Genomic DNA, 21,085 nt, shown 5'->3' on the forward strand with positions numbered 1-21,085 from the left:
TCTTTACAGTAGAGGACACTAAAAATATCCCAACACTGGACAAACAGGGGGCTCTAGGGGGGGGAGGAACTAAATACAATTAAAATCACTAAGGAAGTGGTACTTGGTAAAATAATGGGACTCAAGGCGGATAAATCCCCTGGACCTGATGGCTTGCATCCCAGGGTCTTGAGGGAAGTGGCATTAGGGATTGTGGATGCATTGGTAATAATTTTCCAAAACTCACTGGACTCAGCAAAGGTCCCGGCAGATTGGAAAACTGCTAATGTAACACCCTTATTTAAAAAGGGTAGTAGGCAGAAGGCTGGAAACTATAGACCTGTTAGCCTAACATCTGTGGTTGGTAAAATGTTAGAGTCCATTATTAAGGAGACAGTAACGGGACATTTGGATAAACATAATTTAATAGGGCAAACTCAGCATGGTTTCATGAAGGGGAAGTCATGTTTAACAAATTTGCTTGAGTTTTTTGAGGAAGTAACATACAGGGTGGATAAAGGGGAACCAGTGGACGTAGTGTATTTAGACTTCCAAAAGGCATTTGACAAGGTGCCACACAAAAGATTATTGCTCAAGATAAAAAATCACGGGATTGGGGGTAATATTCTGGCGTGGGTGGAGGATTGCTTTCTGTTAGAGAGCCAGAGAGTTGGGATAAATGGTTCGTTCTCAGATTGGCAACCAGTAACTAGTGGTGTTCCGCAGGGGTCAGTGCTGGGTCCCCAACTCTTTACAATCTATATTAACGATTTGGAGGAGGGGACCGAGTGTAACATATCAAAGTTTGCAGATGATACAAAGATGGGACGGAAAGTAGTGAGTGAGGAGGACATAAAAAACCTGCAAAGGGACATAGACAGGCTAAGTAAGTGGGCAGAGATTTGGCAGATGGAATACAATACTGGAAAGTGTGAGGTTATGCACTTTGGCAGGAAAAATCATAGAGCAAGTTATTATCTTAATGGCAAGAAACTGGAAAGTACTGTAGTACAAAGGGATCTGGGGGTCCTGGTGCACGAAACTCAAAAAGTTAGTATGCAGGTGCAGCAAGTGATTAAGAAGGCCAATGGAATGTTGGCTTTTATTGCTAGGGGGTTGGAATATAAAAACAGGGAGGTATTGCTGCAGTTGTACAAGGTATTGGTGAGGCCGCACCTGGAATACTGCATACAGTTTTGGTGTCCATACTTAAGAAAAGACATACTTGCTCTCGAGTCAGTACAAAGAAGGTTCACTCGGTTAATCCCGGGGATGAGGTGGTGGTCATATGAGGAGAGGTTGAGTAGATTGGGACTCTACTCATTGGAGTTCAGAAGAATGAGAGGCGATCTTATTGAAACATATAAGATTGTGAAGGGGCTTGATCGGGTGGATGCGGTGAGGATGTTCCCAATGATGGGTGAAACTAGAACTAGGGGGCATAATCTTAAAATAAGGGGCTGCTCATTCAAAACTGAGATGAGGAGAAACTTCTTCACTCAGAGGGTGGTAGGTTTGTGGAATTTGCTGCCCCAGAAAGCTGTGGAAGCTACATCATTAAATAAATTTAAAACAGAAATAGATAGTTTCCTAGAAGTAAAGGGAATTAAGGGTTACGGGGAGCGGGCAGGAAATTGGACATGAGTCTGGGTTCGGAATGGTCATGGCCCTGTGGGTAGTGGAGCGGGCCCAGGGGCCGTGTAGCCTTGTTCTGCTCCTACTGTGTTCTAATTCTGTTAGATTTCAGGAGATGGTTTTATTCCTGTTCCTGGCTGGGGTGGAGATCGCCTTTACAGAAGGTAAGTACTGTAGAAAATATAGGGACAGAGTGATCTCCTGGAAGAATTTCGATCGCCTAGATGGGTCGAAGAGGAATTTCCCAGATTTTTTTCTCCCAAATTGGCCATTGGGTCTTTATCTGGTTTTTCGCCTCTCCCGGGAGATCACATGGGTTCGGGTGGATGCAGAGTGATAGAAGATTTGAGGTTAGGATCAGATCAGCCATGATCTTATTGAATGGTGGAGCAGGCTCGAGGGGCCGATTGGCCTACTCCTGCTCCTATTTCTTATGTTCTTATGTTCTAATTCCTCCTCTCCAATAGAATACATCACCCCCCAATTGAGAGAGTGCTAATGGACTTTCTCCCAAGCAGCCATGAAGAGGCATGGGGTCCGTGCACGGGGAGCCAATGAAAAATACATCAGAGACTCAACTGCAAACAAGTAATATTTGCTAGGATTGACTTTGGTTCAGCACCCACAGCATTAAAATGCAATGCATGTACGGTGTTGTTTATATATTGCGCCACGAACCCACTATTTGGGACATGATGCACAAATATAAATGGTCAAGTGATACACAAACCCCATTTTATTCTGGTGCTGCAGTTGAAATATCCTCCCAGTCCTAATCACAGTAGTTATTGTGAAACCAAATCGAGATTAAAAATAACTAAACGGCCTTCAAAGGGACAGCAGTGTAACAGTTTTCCTCCACATACCTTGGGCAACGATCCAAAGCCTCTAAACCCATGAGAAGTTTCCCTTTAGAGAAAAGAAAACAAACAAAAATGTTGCACAACCTCAGCACGTGACTCTCGTCTTCCTATACCATCGCTTAACAATTCTGATTGGCAAAGAATTAAATTGGACATGTGCCAATCAAAAGAAAAAGAACTTCTTTAAAAAAAAGTAATAAGCTCGCCTTCATCTGCTCTTTGTTAAAGATGTTTTTAATCAAACACACCAAAGAAAAGACCCCTTGGGGCAGTGCAGTGACACAGGGCATCAGCTTGCCTCTAGGCTTTTGCTTGGAGTGGTAAAGCTCATTATCCCACAAGAGAAATTCCTGATAGTTATTCATCCATCAGCAGAGGCAAAAAGGGCAAGGTACGAGGAGGCTAAGGGAAAGAAAAGGAGTTCATCTTTCAGATGATCAACCCACGATACTATTGCACACCTGAGAAGAGCACTAGCACAGGGAAAGGCCTGGAAACAGCTCACCCACTTCTCAACTCATAGAATGGTGCAGAGGTAATGCAAAGGGGAAAAAAAAATGCATCACAGGAACTCCTTCAATCTAAAGGCAGGGATCAGAGGGGCGGAAACTGGTGTCCATTGGAGAGCTATAGTAGAGTCAAAGAATAACTATTACAGCTTACTTTTGTAAAACAGTTTGCATCTTCATTCATTCTTCTCCAATACAATGGGTAATTCTGCCAACGTAACACAATTTAAATGGGTGGATAGTCCATCTAATTATAGGTTGCAGCAGGTTTCACACAGTAGTTTAGTGAAAGGGTACAGGTCACGTAACAACTTACATTTCTATAGCACTCTTTACATTGCAAGAGATGGCACAGAGCAGTGATGTGGGGAGAATGAAAGAGGAATAGGGACATGAGGGGGCAAAAGCACAGACGGAGAGCAAGCAGGGTTTCCAAGGGAGGTTAACAAAGCGGAGATGCCGAGAGAGGGAATTCAAGAGGGCAAAGGCAAGAAGTCGGTGAGTATTTGAGGACCGGGGGCATGACACAGAGCTGGAAGAGGTCAAGGAGGTAGAGAGACTTGAGCACAACAATCTAGGCCGACACTCCAGTGCAGTGCTGAGGGAGTGCTGCACTGTCAGAGGTGCCGTCTTTTGGATGAGACGTTAAACCGAGGCCCCTTCTGCTCGCTCAGGCGGATGTAAAAGTTCCTGCGGCACTATTTCGAAGAGCAGGGGAGTTATCCCCGGTGTCCTGGCTAATATTTATCCCTCAATCAACATCACTAAAACAAATTATCTGGTCATTATCATATTGCTGTTTGTGGGAGCTTGCTGTGCGCAAATTGGCTGCCGCGTTTCCTACATTGCAACAGTGATTACACTTCAAAAATACTTCATTGGCTGTAAAGCACTTTGGGACGTCCTGAGGTTGTGAAAGGCGCTATTTAAATGAAAGTCTTTCTTTTTTTCTTTTTAGAGGGATGGGCTGTTGAAGTATTAAGGTGAGGATAAGAACCTTACAAGTCCATTCCTGGAGATATAGGAAGCCAATGAAGCTTGGCGAAGACAGTTGTGATGGGGACGCAAGCCTCAGTCCAGGTGAGAACATGAGCTTAGAATGACCTGCATTTACATACAAAATGAAATCCATTGGCAGGATAGGCGCACCAACGTCAGTGTTCTTGCTCAGGCCAACATCCTCAGCATCGAAGCTTTGACCACGCTCGATCAGCTCCGATGGACGGGCCACATCGTCCGCATTCCCAATACCAGACTCCCAAAACAAGCGCTCTACTCGGAGCTCCGACACGGCAAGAGAGCCCCAGGTGGGCAGAGGAAACGCTTCAAGGACACCCTCAAAGTCTCCATGAAAAAGTGCAACATCCCCACCGACACCTGGGAATCCCTGGCCCAAGACCGCACAAAGTGGAGGAGAAGCATCCGGCAAGGCGGCGAACACCTCGAGTCTCTTCGCCGGGAGCAAGCAGAAGCCAAGCGCAAACAGCGTAAGGAGCGCACGTCAACCCAAGCACCCCACCCACCCGCCCCTTCAACCACCGTCTGTCCCACCTGTGACAGAGACTGTAGGTCCCGCATTGGGCTCATCAGTCACCTGAGAACTCATTTTTAGTGTGGAAGCAAGTCATCCTCAGTTCCGAGGGACTGCCTAAGGAGGAGGATAAGGAAAGACCACCAAGCCCAGTCCCATGGGCACACCATTCACCCACCCTCTAAGCACACCATCTCCAAGATGAGATAAGGAAAACAAAACCTGTGGGCAACTTAGGAAATTACTAAGCTCCAGGAGACTATAGTTGCTAGTAAGACATTACAGTCACAATTATCTAGCTACTTAAGTCTACATTGGAAATTAACGTGTCAATTTCAGTTTTAAAGGACTGTAGTGACTCCATACTCAATAGCGTGTTCCAGAGGGTGATGACTCCCTGTGAAAAGAAATACATCACGGCATCTAACTAACTCTTTGCCTATGGATTTTACAAGCACAACCTCTATCCAGACCATCTCTATCCATTTGAAATAATCTATCTACAGGTAACTGGACGGTACCCAAATCCTTCATCATTTTAAAAACTTCAATCATGTCCTTTCCAAGCCTGCATTTCTTCAAAGTAAATAACCCAAACTCTTAGAGGCTATCCTCATAACTAAATTCTCCAACCTGTAGTACCAACCTCGTCACTCTCCTCACTACTGTCTCCAGAGCCACAATATTCTTTGCCACATACAGGGACCAAACGTGGACAACATAATCCCAACTGTAGAGCTATAGAAAGGCTGCAGAGCTATAGAAATTTACAGCACAGGAGGAGGCCATTCGGCCCATCATGTCTGTGTCGACTCGTTGCTAGAGCAATCCAACACTAATCCCACTGCCCTACTCTCTCCCCATAGCCCTGTATCAATCTAACACTAATCCCACTGCCCTACTCTCTCCAAATAGCCCTGTATCAATCCAACACTAATCCCACTGCCCTACTCTCTCCCCATAGCCCTGTATCAATCTAACACTAATCCCACTGCCCTACTCTCCCCATAGCCCTGTATCAATCCAACACTAATCCCACTGCCCTACTATCTCCCCATAGCCCTGTATCAATCCAACACTAATCCCACTGCCCTACTCTCCCCATAGCCCTGTATCAATCCAACACTAATCCCACTGCCCTATCTCCCCATAGCCCTGTATCAATCCAACACTAATCCCACTGCCCTACTCTCCCCATAGCCCTGTATCAATCCAAAACTAATCCCACTGCCCTACTCTCTCCAAATAGCCCTGTATCAATCCAACACTAATCCCACTGCCCTACTCTCTCCCCATAGCCCTGTATCAATCCAACACTAATCCCACTGCCCTATCTCCCCATAGCCCTGTATCAATCCAACACTAATCCCACTGCCCTATCTCCCCATAGCCCTGTATCAATCCAACACTAATCCCACTGCCCTACTCTCCCCATAGCCCTGTATCAATCCAAAACTAATCCCACTGCCCTACTCTCTCCCCATAGCCCTGTATCAATCCAACACTAATCCCACTGCCCTGCTCTCTCCCCATAGCCCTGTATCAATCCAACACTAATCCCACTGCCCTACTCTCTCCCCATAGCCCTGTATCAATCCAACACTAATCCCACTGCCCTACTCTCTCCCCATAGCCCTGTATCAATCCAACACTAATCCCACTGCCCTGCTCTCTCCCCATAGCCCTGTATCAATCCAACACTAATCCCACTGCCCTACTCTCTCCCCATAGCCCTGTATCAATCCAACACTAATCCCACTGCCCTACTCTCTCCCCATAGCCCTGTATCAATCTAACACTAATCCCACTGTCCTACTCTCTCCCCATAGCCCTGTATCAATCCAACACTAATCCCACTGCCCTACTCTCTCCCCATAGCCCTGTATCAATCTAACACTAATCCCACTGCCCTACTCTCTCCCCATAGCCCTGTATCAATCTAACACTAATCCCACTGTCCTACTCTCTCCCCATAGCCCTGTATCAATCCAACACTAATCCCACTGCCCTGCTCTCTCCCCATAGCCCTGTATCAATCTAACACTAATCCCACTGCCCTACTCTCTCCCCATAGCCCTGTATCAATCCTAAACTAATCCCACTGCCCTACTCTCTCCCCATAGCCCTGTATCAATCTAACACTAATCCCACTGCCCTACTCTCTCCCCATAGCCCTGTATCAATCCAACACTAATCCCACTGCCCTACTCTCTCCCCATAGCCCTGTATCATTCCTAAACTAATCCCACTGCCCTGCTCTCTCCCCATAGCCCTGTATCAATCCAACACTAATCCCACTGCCCTACTCTCTTCCCATAGCCCTGTATCAATCCAACACTAATCCCACTGCCCTACTCTCTCCCCATAGCCCTGTATCAATCTAACACTAATCCCACTGTCCTACTCTCTCCCCATAGCCCTGTATCATTCCTAAACTAATCCCACTGCCCTACTCTCTCCCCATAGCCCTGTATCAATCCAACACTAAACCCACTGCCCTACTCTCTCCCCATAGCCCTGTATCAATCCAACACTAAACCCACTGCCCTACTCTCTCCCCATAGCCCTGTATCAATCTAACACTAATCCCACTGCCCTACTCTCTCCCCATAGCCCTGTATCAATCCAACACTAATCCCACTGCCCTGCTCTCTCCCCATAGCCCTGTATCAATCCAACACTAATCCCACTGCCCTACTCTCTCCCCATAGCCCTGTATCAATCTAACACTAATCCCACTGCCCTACTCTCTCCCCATAGCCCTGTATCAATCCAACACTAATCCCACTGCCCTACTCTCTCCCCATAGCCCTGTATCAATCCAACACTAATCCCACTGCCCTACTCTCTCCCCATAGCCCTGTATCAATCCAACACTAATCCCACTGTCCTACTCTCTCCCCATAGCCCTGTATCAATCCAACACTAATCCCACTGCCCTATCTCCCCACAGCCCTGTATCAATCCAACACTAATCCCACTGCCCTGCTCTCTCCCCATAGCCCTGTATCAATCCAACACTAATCCCACTGCCCTGCTCTCTCCCCATAGCCCTGTATCAATCCAACACTAATCCCACTGCCCTACTCTCTCCCCATAGCCCTGTATCAATCCAACACTAATCCCACTGTCCTACTCTCTTCCCATAGCCCTGTATCAATCCAACACTAATCCCACTGCCCTACTCTCTCCCCATAGCCCTGTATCAATCCAACACTAATCCCACTGCCCTACTCTCTCCCCATAGCCCTGTATCAATCCAACACTAATCCCACTGTCCTACTCTCTTCCCATAGCCCTGTATCAATCCAACACTAATCCCACTGCCCTACTCTCTCCCCATAGCCCTGTATCAATCCAACACTAATCCCACTGCCCTGCTCTCTCCCCACAGCCCTGTATCAATCCAACACTAATCCCACTGCCCTGCTCTCCCCATAGCCCTGTATCAATCTAACACTAATCCCACTGCCCTACTCTCTCCCCATAGCCCTGTATCATTCCTAAACTAATCCCACTGCCCTACTCTCTCCCCATAGCCCTGTATCAATCCAACACTAATCCCACTGCCCTGCTCTCTCCCCATAGCCCTGTATCAATCCAACACTAATCCCACTGCCCTACTCTCTCCCCATAGCCCTGTATCAATCCAACACTAATCCCACTGCCCTGCTCTCTCCCCATAGCCCTGTATCAATCCAACACTAATCCCACTGTCCTACTCTCTCCCCATAGCCCTGTATCAATCCAACACTAATCCCACTGCCCTGCTCTCTCCCCATAGCCCTGTATCAATCCAACACTAATCCCACTGTCCTACTCTCTTCCCATAGCCCTGTATCAATCCAACACTAATCCCACTGCCCTGCTCTCTCCCCATAGCCCTGTATCAATCTAACACTAATCCCACTGCCCTACTCTCTCCCCATAGCCCTGTATCAATCCAACACTAATCCCACTGCCCTGCTCTCCCCCCATAGCCCTGTATCAATCCAACACTAATCCCACTGCCCTACTCTCTCCCCATAGCCCTGTATCATTCCTAAACTAATCCCACTGCCCTGCTCTCTCCCCATAGCCCTGTATCAATCCAACACTAATCCCACTGCCCTACTCTCTCCCCATAGCCCTGTATCATTCCTAAACTAATCCCACTGCCCTACTCTCTCCCCATAGCCCTGTATCAATCCAACACTAATCCCACTGTCCTACTCTCTTCCCATAGCCCTGTATCAATCCAACACTAATCCCACTGCCCTGCTCTCTCCCCATAGCCCTGTATCAATCCAACACTAATCCCACTGCCCTACTCTCTCCCCATAGCCCTGTATCAATCTAACACTAATCCCACTGCCCTGCTCTCTCCCCATAGCCCTGTATCAATCCAACACTAATCCCACTGCCCTACTCTCTCCCCATAGCCCTGTATCAATCCAACACTAATCCCACTGCCCTACTCTCTCCCCATAGCCCTGTATCAATCCAACACTAATCCCACTGCCCTGCTCTCTCCCCATAGCCCTGTATCATTCCTAAACTAATCCCACTGCCCTACTCTCTCCCCATAGCCCTGTATCAATCCAACACTAATCCCACTGCCCTGCTCTCTCCCCATAGCCCTGTATCAATCCAACACTAATCCCACTGCCCTACTCTCTCCCCATAGCCCTGTATCAATCCTAAACTAATCCCACTGCCCTACTCTCTCCCCATAGCCCTGTATCAATCCTAAACTAATCCCACTGCCCTGCTCTCTCCCCATAGCCCTGTATCAATCTAACACTAATCCCACTGCCCTGCTCTCCCCATAGCCCTGTATCAATCTAACACTAATCCCACTGTCCTACTCTCCCCATAGCCCTGTATCAATCCAACACTAATCCCACTGCCCTACTCTCTCCCCATAGCCCTGTATCAATCCTAAACTAATCCCACTGCCCTGCTCTCTCCCCATAGCCCTGTATCAATCCAACACTAATCCCACTGCCCTACTCTCTCCCCATAGCCCTGTATCATTCCTAAACTAATCCCACTGCCCTGCTCTCTTCCCATAGCCCTGTATCAATCCAACACTAATCCCACTGCCCTACTCTCTCCCCATAGCCCTGTATCATTCCTAAACTAATCCCACTGCCCTGCTCTCTTCCCATAGCCCTGTATCATTCCTAAACTAATCCCACTGCCCTACTCTCTCCCCATAGCCCTGTATCAATCCAACACTAATCCCACTGCTCTGCTCTCTCCCCATAGCCCTGTATCAATCCAACACTAATCCCACTGCCCTGCTCTCTCCCCATAGCCCTGTATCAATCCAACACTAATCCCACTGCCCTGCTCTCTCCCCATAGCCCTGTATCAATCCAACACTAATCCCACTGCCCTGCTCTCTCCCCATAGCCCTGTATCAATCCAAAACTAATCCCACTGCCCTGCTCTCTTCCCATAGCCCTGTATCATTCCTAAACTAATCCCACTGCCCTACTCTCTCCCCATAGCCCTGTATCAATCTAACACTAATCCCACTGCCCTGCTCTCTCCCCATAGCCCTGTATCAATCCAACACTAATCCCACTGCCCTGCTCTCTTCCCATAGTCCTGTATCATTCCTAAACTAATCCCACTGCCCTACTCTCTCCCCATAGCCCTGTATCAATCTAACACTAATCCCACTGCCCTGCTCTCTCCCCACAGCCCTGTATCAATCCAACACTAAACCCACTGCCCTGCTCTCTCCCCATAGCCCTGTATCAATCCAACACTAATCCCACTGCCCTGCTCTCTCCCCATAGCCCTGTATCAATCCAACACTAATCCCACTGCCCTACTCTCCCCATAGCCCTGTATCAATCTCACACTAATCCCACTGCCCTGCTCTCTCCCCACAGCCCTGTATCATTCCTAAACTAATCCCACTGCCCTGCTCTCTCCCCATAGCCCTGTATCAATCTAACACTAATCCCACTGCCCTGCTCTCTCCCCATAGCCCTGTATCATTCCTAAACTAATCCCACTGCCCTGTCTCCCCATAGCCCTGTATCAATCTAACACTAATCCCACTGCCCTGCTCTCTCCCCACAGCCCTGTATCAATCCAACACTAATCCCACTGCCCTGCTCTCTCCCCATAGCCCTGTATCAATCTAACACTCAACCCACTGCCCTGCTCTCTCCCCATAGCCCTGTATCATTCCTAAACTAATCCCACTGCCCTGTCTCCCCATAGCCCTGTATCAATCTGAAACTAATCCCACTGCCATGCTCTTTCCCCATAGCCCTGTATCAATCCGAAACTAATCCCAGTGCCCTGCTTTTTCTCCATAGCCCTGCATCAATCCCAAACTAGACCCACTGCCCAGAACGCTGTATAACCTAAGTACAGTATCCTAAATGTTGTACTCAATGGTCCTAGCAAAACAACTTAAAACTCTATTTACTTTCCCTACTGCCACCTCACATTGCGTGTGCGACTTGAACAAATGATCAGCTGCTCCCAGATTTCTTTCTTGATCAGTTACTTTTAACAGGTACCCCTGCATGGCACCGACAAGCCAAAGTTTCCTAATCCCAAGTGCATGACAAGTGACTTGCCCACATTAAATGACATCTTCCACATACAGGGCCATTCAAGTAACTTACTTTCGCTCATCTGCAGCATTTTTATATCATCTGCAAATTTAGGAATGGTTCAATTTAAACTTGTATATTTTGTAATGACACATTCTAAATTCTGAGCTAGTCTCTTAGCTTTGAGCCTATTTAAATGAACTGTATCCTTCCTGAAAAATGTACCCTCCCTAAAAAATGTCTTCTATCTACAAACACAAGCTTTTCTTTTTTTAACTCCATAGTTCTAGGAAACAAAGTGGGACAAATAACTGACGAGATAGTAGAACTGTGAAATACCGAACACAATACAGTTAGGCTCAATGTGAAAATAGTAAAGTATAATGAAGTGTCAAAGGGCGGTGGACTGGAAAAAAAGGAGAATTTAGTGAGATGAAGCCCAAATTAACATAGAAACATAGAAGATAGGAGCAAGAGTAGGCCATTCGGCCCCTCGAACCTGCTCCACCATTCAATGAGATCATGGCTGATCGTCCAAATTCAGTACCCTGTTCCTGCCTTCTCCCCATACCCCTTGATCCCTTTAGCCTTAAGAAATATATCTAACTCCTTCTCGAATATATTTAATGAATTGGCCTCTACTGCCTTCTGTGGTAGAGAATTCCACAGGTTCACCACTCTCTGGGTGAAGAAATTCCTCCTCATCTCTGTCCTAAATGGCTTACCCCTTATCCTTAGACTGTGACCCCTGGTTCTGGACTCCCCGACCATCAGGAACATCCTTCCAGCATCTAGTCTGTCTAGTCCTGTTAGAATTTTATAAGTTTCGATGAAACCCCCTCTCATTCTTCTAAACTCCAGCGAGTACAAGCCCAATCGACTCAATCTCTCCTCATACGTCATTCCTGCCATCCCAGGTATCAGCCTGGTGAATCTTCGCTGCACTCCTTCCATGGCAAGAACATCCTTCCTCAGCTAAGGCGACCAAAACTGCACACAATACTCAAGGTGTGGTCTCACCAAGGCCCTGTACAACTGCAGCAAGACATCCTTGTTCCTGTACTCAAACCCTCTCGCTACGAAGGCCAACATACCATTTGCCTTCTTAACCACCTGCTGCACCTGCATGCTTACTTTCAGCGACTGGTGCACAAGGACGCCCAGGTCTCGTTGCACTTCCCCTTCTCCCAATCTACTGCCATTCAGATAATAATCTGCCTTCCTGTTTTTGACACCAAAGTGGATAACCTCGCATTTATCCACGTTATATTGCATCTGCCATGCTTCTGCCCAATCACCCAACCTGTCCAAATCATCCTGGAGTTTCTCGGTATCCTCCTCACAGCACACACGCCCACCCAGCTTTGTGTCGTCTGCAAACTTGGAGATATTACATCTAGTTCCCTCATCCAGATCATCATTAATATATATTGTGAATAGCTGGGGTCCAAGGACCGATCCCTGCGGTACCCCACTAGTCACTGCCTGCCACTCGGAAAAAGAGCCGTTTATTCCAACTCTTTGCTTTCTGTCTGCCAACCAGTTCTCTATCCAAGTCAATACTTGGCAGCATGGTGGCATAGTGGTTAGCACTGTTGCCTCACAGCGCCAGGGACCCGGGTTCAAATCTGGCCTCGGGTGACTGTCTGTGTGGAGTTTGCACATTCTCCCCGTGTTTGCGTGGGTTTTCTCCGGGTGTTCCGGTTTCCTCCCACAGTCCAAAGATGTGCAGGTTAGGTTGATTGGCCATGATAAAAAAATTGGCCCTTAGTGTTAGGGGGGATTAAATACGTGGGGTTACGGGGATAGGGCTTGGGTGGGATGATTGTCGGTGTAGGGACTGGATGCTAGGGTTTGGATGATCAGCCATGATCTCGTTGAATGACGGAGCAGGCTCGAAGGGCCGGATGGCCTACTCCTGCTCCTATCTTCTATGTTTCTAATACCTTGCCCCCAATCCCATGTGCCTTAACTTTACACGCTAATCTCTTATGCGGGACCTTATCGAAAGCCTTTTGAAAATCCAAATACACCACATCCACTGGTTCTCCCTTATCTATTTTACCAGTTGCATCCTCAAAAAACTCCAGTAGATTAGTAGACTGGGCGGAAAAGTCAGCAAACAGGATGACAGATCAGCAGTGGGGAATCTTCAAATAAGAGATGGATAGAATATAAAATAGATATATTCCTATAAGATGAAGGGGGCGTCAAAGGTTAGACCTCTTTAGATAAAGGGAGAGACTGAAACGAAACAAACTTAGAAAGGAGTGGCATATGGTAAAATCTGAGCTAAAAATGTATCATGAAGAATATAATTATATCTTTCATACCATTATGAATGGTAGAAGTGAGGAGATCAAGAAAAAAATTGCAGGGCAGTGGGGAAAGAGCTGGGAGTGGGACTAATTGGATTGTTCTTCCAAAGAGCTAGCACGGGGCACGCTGGGCCGAATGGCCGCCTTCTGTGCTGTACAATTCTATGAGAGCACTGAAGAGGTCTCGACACAAAATGATGGAAATGTAGATCAGAATTTTGCTCAGCAAGGAGGGAGGTAGGGGCAAAGGCGGGGGAGCTGTGGAGATCCAGCGCGGTTATTTTCTAAAAAAGGAGCGGTACACAAAATATCGCACGGAGGCCACTTGTAGCCCAGGTGCTCCTGATCCAGCAGATCTGCTGCTTCACACACGTCTGGGCTTCAATCACAGCTCAGGAATTCTGGCGGCGCTGGAATTCAGTAGAGTTGAAAGAAAGAATGCGAGCAAGTGCGTGCTGGATAGGATGTGAGAGTTTGAAAAGGGACAGTAGAGGTGCTCTGCGGTAGAGGCAAGGGTGGCCTTTGAAGTACTTGTCCGGTAATGGGGCCCGCAACAAAATTTGCAAATACCCCTGTTAAAACAACATCCTGTTGGGCCATATTGGGACTACAGGTCTTAAGGAACCAAATTCAACTTTATCAGCAAGCTCTGCCACATGTTAGCAATAATGGATAGGTTGCACTAAGCACTAGTGACGTCCCTTAGCACTGTTGGTGAATAGTCGAGTTTTATTACTCACGGCTGACAAACCTTCTCCTTTGGAGTACAAATAAAATGAATTTTTCATCTCATGAAGCCTCCCCCTCCTGTTCACACTGTGGGAAGTCACACAACACCAGGTTATAGTCCAACAGCTTTATTTGAAATCACAAGCTTTCGGAGCGCTGCTCCTTCGTCAGGTGAAGTGGAGAGATGCATATAGGCACAGCATATATAGTCAGAGAGCACTGCCAGATGATTACAGGTAATCTTTCTAACTGCCCTTTATCACACCTCGGCAGAGAGATAATCACAGCAATCAAAGGTGTGAATGGTGTCCAAACAGGACAGTCAGGAAAACATTACATCAACGAACAATGAGGTGGGGTCACACTGTGCCTGGGCTGTGCAGTGCAGCTCAAGTCCCAGCCTCTCTCTGACCTGGTTGAGATGAGGTCTCTGCCCAGAGCTACGACAACCAGCCCCCACCCCTCATCTGATGCCAGTCCTTTACTCAGCTGCATGCTGTGGCCTGCCCTCCTCTTACTGACTGACAAACATGATGACAGTCGGGGAAATAAAATGTAAAAATATAAATCTCTCCTCCTCCACCTTCTTCAAGCAAGAGAGCTTCACCCTCTTCCTTTGCCACTGCTTACCAGCAACATGGTCTACCTCGCTCCCTCCCCAGAGTGTACGTACACGTCTGTGTGCATCTCTCTTTCCTCCATTCCTACTCCAATCGCAGCTTCTCTCTTTCTCCTCTGCCAAATGCGAGCAGCTAAACACCTAAAAGATAAGTCCCAGTCGTGTTACGTGACTAGAGACCGCGCATCCTGCGCAAAGTTCACAGGCAGCTAATCCCCCAGCGCCACTAGCAGCCACACCACCCAAGGGAACTTGCATCCTAATCCAGGGAATTCTCCAATGCTGCTGGCATAAGGACTACTGACCCCTGATAGTGATCCGGGTCAAAATAGGTGACTGTGAGTTCTGACTAATGATCAATGTGATAATCAAACGAACAATTAATAAATGTGTATATAAAATAAATGAAGAAGTGTCACTTTACAAAAATAACACAAGGCGGCAAGTTTTCCCGGGGAACTAGACAGAAGCAGCACAGCCAAAGCCCTATGTTGCAGTCCAGCTCCAGGATCACCAGGAGTTCTTGTCCTGGGCTATTTACATGCTTTGGCGGCACTCTGAGCACAGGCTTTGTGTTGACGGAAGAGTTGTCAAACAAGGCCCAGCTGTAGGCCTCTCTGGTCTGCTGATACATGTCAAAATCCAGGACCTTTGGCTGCGGTTGAAGATGGGCAGCCAGAAGGTCCTGATTGAACTTCAAGATGCTTGAGGGGGGAAGGGATTTTAAAAGTTCAGAGGAGGCCTACCGTAAAATCTTCAGCCTGACCCTGGGACCCCCCCACAGACTCTGGTGGCAGGGATACTGGGGAAGGCTGGGATACTGGGAAAGGCTGCAGCATCATCTTTTCTGGGCAACCTCAGACTAGGGTGTGCAGCAGGCCTTCAATACAGGAAATGAGGTGAGTGGCGGGAGGCAGGCTGTGCCATCTTCTACATCACTAGGATGGTTCAGTCTGACTTGCGTTTACTATAGGCGCAGGCCAAACCCCACCCACTATAAGCGCAGGCCAAACCCCACCCACTAGAGGCGCAGGCCAAACCCCACCTACTATAGGCGCAGGCCAAACCCCACCCACTATAGGCGCAGGCCAAACCCCACCCGCTATAGGCGCAGGCCAAACCCCACCCGCTATAGGCGCAGGCCAAACCCCACCCGCTATAGGCGCAGGCCAAACCCCACCCGCTATAGGCGCAGGCCAAACCCCACCCGCTATAGGCGCAGGCCAAACCTCACCCACTATAGGCGCAGGCTAAACCCCACCCACTATAGGCGCAGGCCAAACCCCACCTACTATAGGCGCAGGCCAAACCCCACCTACTATAGGCGCAGGCCAAACCCCACCCGCTATAGGCGCAGGCCAAACCCCACCCGCTATAGGCGCAGGCCAAACCCCACCCGCTATAGGCGCAGGCCAAACCTCACCCACTATAGGCGCAGGCCAAACCCCACCCACTATAGGCGCAGGCCAAACCCCACCCACTATAGGCGCAGGCCAAACCCCACCCACTATAGGCGCAGGCCAAACCCCACCCGCTATAGGCGCAGGCCAAACCCCACCCGCTATAGGCGCAGGCCAAACCCCACCCACTATAGGCGCAGGCCAAACCCCACCCACTATAGGCGCAGGCCAAACCCCACCCGCTATAGGCGCAGGCCAAACCCCACCCACTATAGGCGCAGGCCAAACCCCACCCACTATAGGCGCAGGCCAAACCCCACCCACTATAGGCGCAGGCCAAACCCCACCCACTATAGGCGCAGGCCAAACCCCACCCGCTATAGGCGCAGGCCAAACCCCACCTACTATAGGCGCAGGCCAAACCCCACCCGCTATAGGCGCAGGCCAAACCCCACCTACTATAGGCGCAGGCCAAACCCCACCCGCTATAGGCGCAGGCCAAACCCCACCCGCTATAGGCGCAGGCCAAACCCCACCTACTATAGGCGCAGGCCAAACCCCACCCACTATAGGCGCAGGCCAAACCCCACCCGCTATAGGCGCAGGCCAAACCCCACCCGCTATAGGCGCAGGCCAAACCCCACCTACTATAGGCGCAGGCCAAACCCCACCCACTATAGGCGCAGGCCAAACCCCACCCGCTATAGGCGCAGGCCAAACCCCACCTACTATAGGCGCAGGCCAAACCCCACCCGCTATAGGCGCAGGCCAAACCCCACCCGCTATAGGCGCAGGCCAAACCCCACCCGCTATAGGCGCAGGCCAAACCCCACCCGCTATAGGCGCAGGCCAAACCCCACCCGCTATAGGCGCAGGCCAAACCCCACCCACTATAGGCGCAGGCCAAACCCCACCGTCACACACCCCACCCATTGGAAAAGCATTGGAAATCCTGAGGCTACGCAAAAGAGGCAGAGAACCCAATGATCTGGGTCTCCACCCCTTCTTCCTAATGTTTGTGCTTGCAGAATTGAGAGTTTTCTGGGGGCAAAGGTCAGGACAACCCACACAAATGCCTCTTCGTGCCCCGCCCCCTCCCCCTGCTCAACAGACTCTCTTCGCTCTGTCCTTGCACCATTTCAGCTTATCGAAGCTTTCAGCATCCAAGCCTACTTCCTGTCTGAGCTCAAGCTGCCTTCCCGTCTCTCCAATATTATTTTACTTTGTAATTCCTCCCCTCTACACTTCACCTTGTTTTATTCTGCTCTGCTTTCCATTCCTTTTCTTTAACTAGTATTAATGCCAGTCTATACCCTAGACAGCACAGCGACTGCAGAGACTTGGGGCCCAGCTTCCTTCCCTCTCTCTGGAGCTGTCTTTTTTTGTTTAAAAAAAAAAGGAAAATATACGATGACAGGAGCACGTGAAACTTCAGCAGTGGTTTCAACAAAAAGAGCTTCAGCTAACAGTCAAATCAGATCTCCCCCCACCCCCAAAAAAAAATCAGACTACAATGGTGGCTTCAGCTAACAGTCCAGTCAGATCACAGAAAAGCAAGATACAAATACCTGATTTTTTAAAAAGAATTATAGATTTCTGCAATATGCATACCCATTGCTTCAATTCATCTATATTTATAAATATTAAAAAATACATCAGCTTGCACTTCCTGCCAACTTTTTCCATTGGAAGTTCCCATGCCTACATTTGACAGATGTGTGTGCAGCAAAGCTTGGCACAAACATGACAACTACTTTGCATGGTAACTTTACAGATCAGAACCTAATTTGAGACATGCGCAAGATGCAGCTATCTCCAATGCTTCTTCCCACTCCTGAGCCAAGAGGATGCACAGGTGAGCTGCTCCTAATAACTCACCAATGCCATTCTTGAGCGAGTCAATATGCAAGGTGACAGCCAGAGTGACTTCACCAATTTTTCCTTCTTCCATGCAGGAAAAGTCTTATCCTGCAAAGGCACGGCTGTTACAGGAATCTATTTGGAAATTATTGGTACCAATCAGCCCTTATGACTTCAAAGTGGACTACAAAAATACTGCATCGACCACATTGTTCAAAGGAAAACATTGCCGGGAGGGATGACCAATAGAATGACTATTCTATTTACTATGCCATTAACAGTGAACGTTGGAAAGCAATAAAGAAAACTCATACAACTTCATTACTTATTAGCCAAGTTGATATAGGTGTATAGAAGGAAAATAACTTGCACATACAGCACCATACCCATCCTCAGGGCATCCCAAAGTGCTTTATAACCAACAGATTACTTCTAAAGCAGTCACTGTTATGTAGGCAAACAGATTTTGCACACAGCAAGGGCTCGCCAGCCACAAGTGAATGGCCAGATAATCGGTTTTTGGTGATGTTGATTGAGGGATGAATGTTAAGCCAGGGCACCAGGCGAACCCTGCTCCTGGATTCCAGCCGTGGGATCTTTTGACAGGGCTGTCAGTTTAACATCTCCTGCAAAAGACAGATTATACAAGCTATTTCCGAGGTCCTCACTGCGGATTATTGCACATAGCAAGAAGAGGTGAGATTTAGTGTTATTTAAAAAAAAATCCTCACATAAAATTCTAGTGATAAACCACAAGATCTTCTCTGTGACATCACTTTCATTCAGCCTGTGTTTCTCTTTGACGTGATGTGGGAACACGAGTTCCTGCACATTGCTGAAAACGTTGACCTTTTAAAATCGAATGACCCGACAAGTTACCAAAATGAGAGTTAAGCAAGAAGAAAAAAAAAATCCTCCATATATATATGTAAAAATAGTTTTCTGTACTACCTGCGGAAAACGTTTAAGCTGCGGCCTTTTTCACTGAAATTTCAAAGATGTAATTGATAATCTCCCACCGCCTAACTTTGTTGAGGAGAATCTATTCTGGCTGGACTGGGTTAGGGTTGGGGTTAGTGGGGGGCCAATGGTGCAGTGTGAGGAGGCCCACAGGCAGCCAGCGGGCCTTTGTTGCGAGGGCGGCCTAACGCTGCGCCGAGCTCGACCCTCGACCAGCAGAAGCGTTTAAAGACAACCGGTGGAAGGAGAGAGTCTTACCGAGGAAAGCGCCCACCGAGCCCCAGCCCCGAGCCGGGCACCGACCGAGCCCTCGCTGCGGCGGCGAGCCGGCTGGGAAAAGATTCCAACAAACTCCCCGCCGAAAGTGACGCAGTGCCGGCCGGGGGCCCCGGAATCTGTATAGCAGCACACGCCAGCTGCTGTTGCACGCAAGGCAAAGTGCTGCATTACAGAACCGTGCAGCACCACAGGAGGAGGAGGAGGCCCAGCGTGCCTGTGCTGGCTCTTGGAGAGAGCTAGTCCCCCCACCCCGCCGATGCCCTTTCCCCAATAGCTCTGCAAATTTTCCCCCCTTAAGTGTCACCCTGGCCTCTGAGTCAGAAGGTTGAGTTGTTCAAATCCCACTCTGAGGCTGAGGGGAGACCTTATTGAGGTGTACAAAATTAGATAGAGTGGATAGGAGGGACCTATTTCCCTTAGCAGAGGGGGTCAACAACCAGGGGGCATAGATTTAAAGTACAGGAAACTCATTTAAACAGCACGTATCCGGAATTCTCTATTAACCGGCAAAATTCATACTCCGAAAACAACACCTCAATAACCGGAAATGTTGCCGAGTCCGAGTCTCCCGCGGTGGCCGAGTTAGTCAGTGGGGGTAGTTCTCCAAACTGCCACTACTCAGCTTCTTGGCGCTGTCGGAATTCAAAACACCTCAATAACAGGAGTCTGACTGTTTGTTAAAAATAGCCTCGGTAGATAACCCTCTTCATCATCCGGAATTTTTAATCAACCGGCACCATCTGGTCCCGTTGGCGCCGGATACCAAAGAGTTTCCTGTAATTGGTAGGAGGTTTAGAGGGGATTTGAGGGGAAATGTCTTCTCCCAAAGGGTGGTTGAGGTCTGGAACTCACTGCCCGAGAGGGTGGTAGAGGTAGAAACCCTCACCACATTTAAAAAGTGCTTGGATGTGCACTTGAAGTGCCGTAACCTACAGGGCTACGGACCAAGAGCTGGAAAGTGGGATTAGGCTGGATAGCTCTTTGTCGGCTGGCCGGCCAGGACACGATGGGCCGAAATGGCCTCCTTCTGTGCTGTAAATTTCTATGATTCTATTCACTCCAGAGACTTGAGCACAAAAATCTAGGCTGACGCTCCAGTGCTGCACTGTCGGAGGAGCCGTCTTTCGCATGAGATGCTAAACCGAGGCCCCAACAGCCCTCTCAGGTGGACGTAAAAGATCCTGTGGCACAATTTCGAAGAAGAGCAGGGGAGTTATCCCCGTTGTCCTGGCCAATATATATCCCTAAACCAACATCACTAAAAGATTATCTGGTCGTTCTCACATTGCTGTTTGTGGGAGCTTGCTGTTCACAAATTGGCTGCCATGTTTCCTACATTACAACAGTGACTACACTTTACAAAGTACTCCATTGGCTGTAAAGCACTTTGGGATGTCCAGTGGTTGTGAAAGGTGTGATATTACTGCAAGTCTTTTTTTACCCAGATCAATGGCACCAGCTCTTGTATTTATTTGGGTGGCTGGCTGCATGGCAAATTTGGGCATAGATTGCAACTCCATTAACACAAGCAAGAAGCGGTCACTTTTTTCCACTAAAAATGGATGTCAGTGCAAATAAGTGAAATGTGACAAGTATACAATTTCCCCAAATTATCTCTATTGTAAAAGTCTGGAGATTTATTGCAATTGATTTTTATAGTGAACGCGCATATCTTATCATGATGTTGTGCCACTTTGTTTTGGGAGGGGTGGAAAAAAATAATTTTGATGTATTTGAAGTTCAATCAGCGGGCTGAAAACCAAACAAAATCAAATCAGGAAACACAGCTAATTATTGAGAACTGGTAAAACATTATTCTATTAACGCTGTTCATAAAAAA

At 48.2% G+C, this 21,085-nt stretch overlaps 1 protein-coding gene across 14 annotated transcripts in view; it reads right to left on the minus strand.

Moving 5' to 3' along the window:
• cdc7 (cell division cycle 7 homolog (S. cerevisiae)) overlaps window positions 1-19,389 on the minus strand; it is a 63,661-nt gene extending 44,272 nt beyond the window's left edge. For 2 of the 14 annotated variants that reach the window (XM_085983377.1, XM_085983369.1), the window contains exons 1-2: window positions 19,225-19,335; window positions 2,481-2,523 (exon numbers count right to left, since the gene is read on the minus strand). Coding sequence is in view for 1 of the 14 variants with exons in the window: in XM_085983381.1 (XP_085839507.1) it covers window positions 2,481-2,523; window positions 3,141-3,166 (69 nt within the window). In the remaining 13 variants the exon portion in view is untranslated. Of the gene's footprint in view, window positions 1-2,480; window positions 2,524-3,140; window positions 3,182-14,138; window positions 14,215-18,957; window positions 19,161-19,224 lie in introns of those variants that run through there. The other 12 variants (XM_085983380.1, XM_085983376.1, XM_085983371.1 and 9 more) reach the window with 11 other exon arrangements.
• Between the last annotated feature and the right edge of the window lie 1,696 nt (window positions 19,390-21,085).

The sequence above is a fragment of the Somniosus microcephalus genome, chromosome 3 (genome assembly GCF_052327205.1).
Source record: "Somniosus microcephalus isolate GS21.2 chromosome 3, FLI_Smic_1.0, whole genome shotgun sequence".
Lineage (NCBI taxonomy): Eukaryota > Metazoa > Chordata > Chondrichthyes > Squaliformes > Somniosidae > Somniosus > Somniosus microcephalus.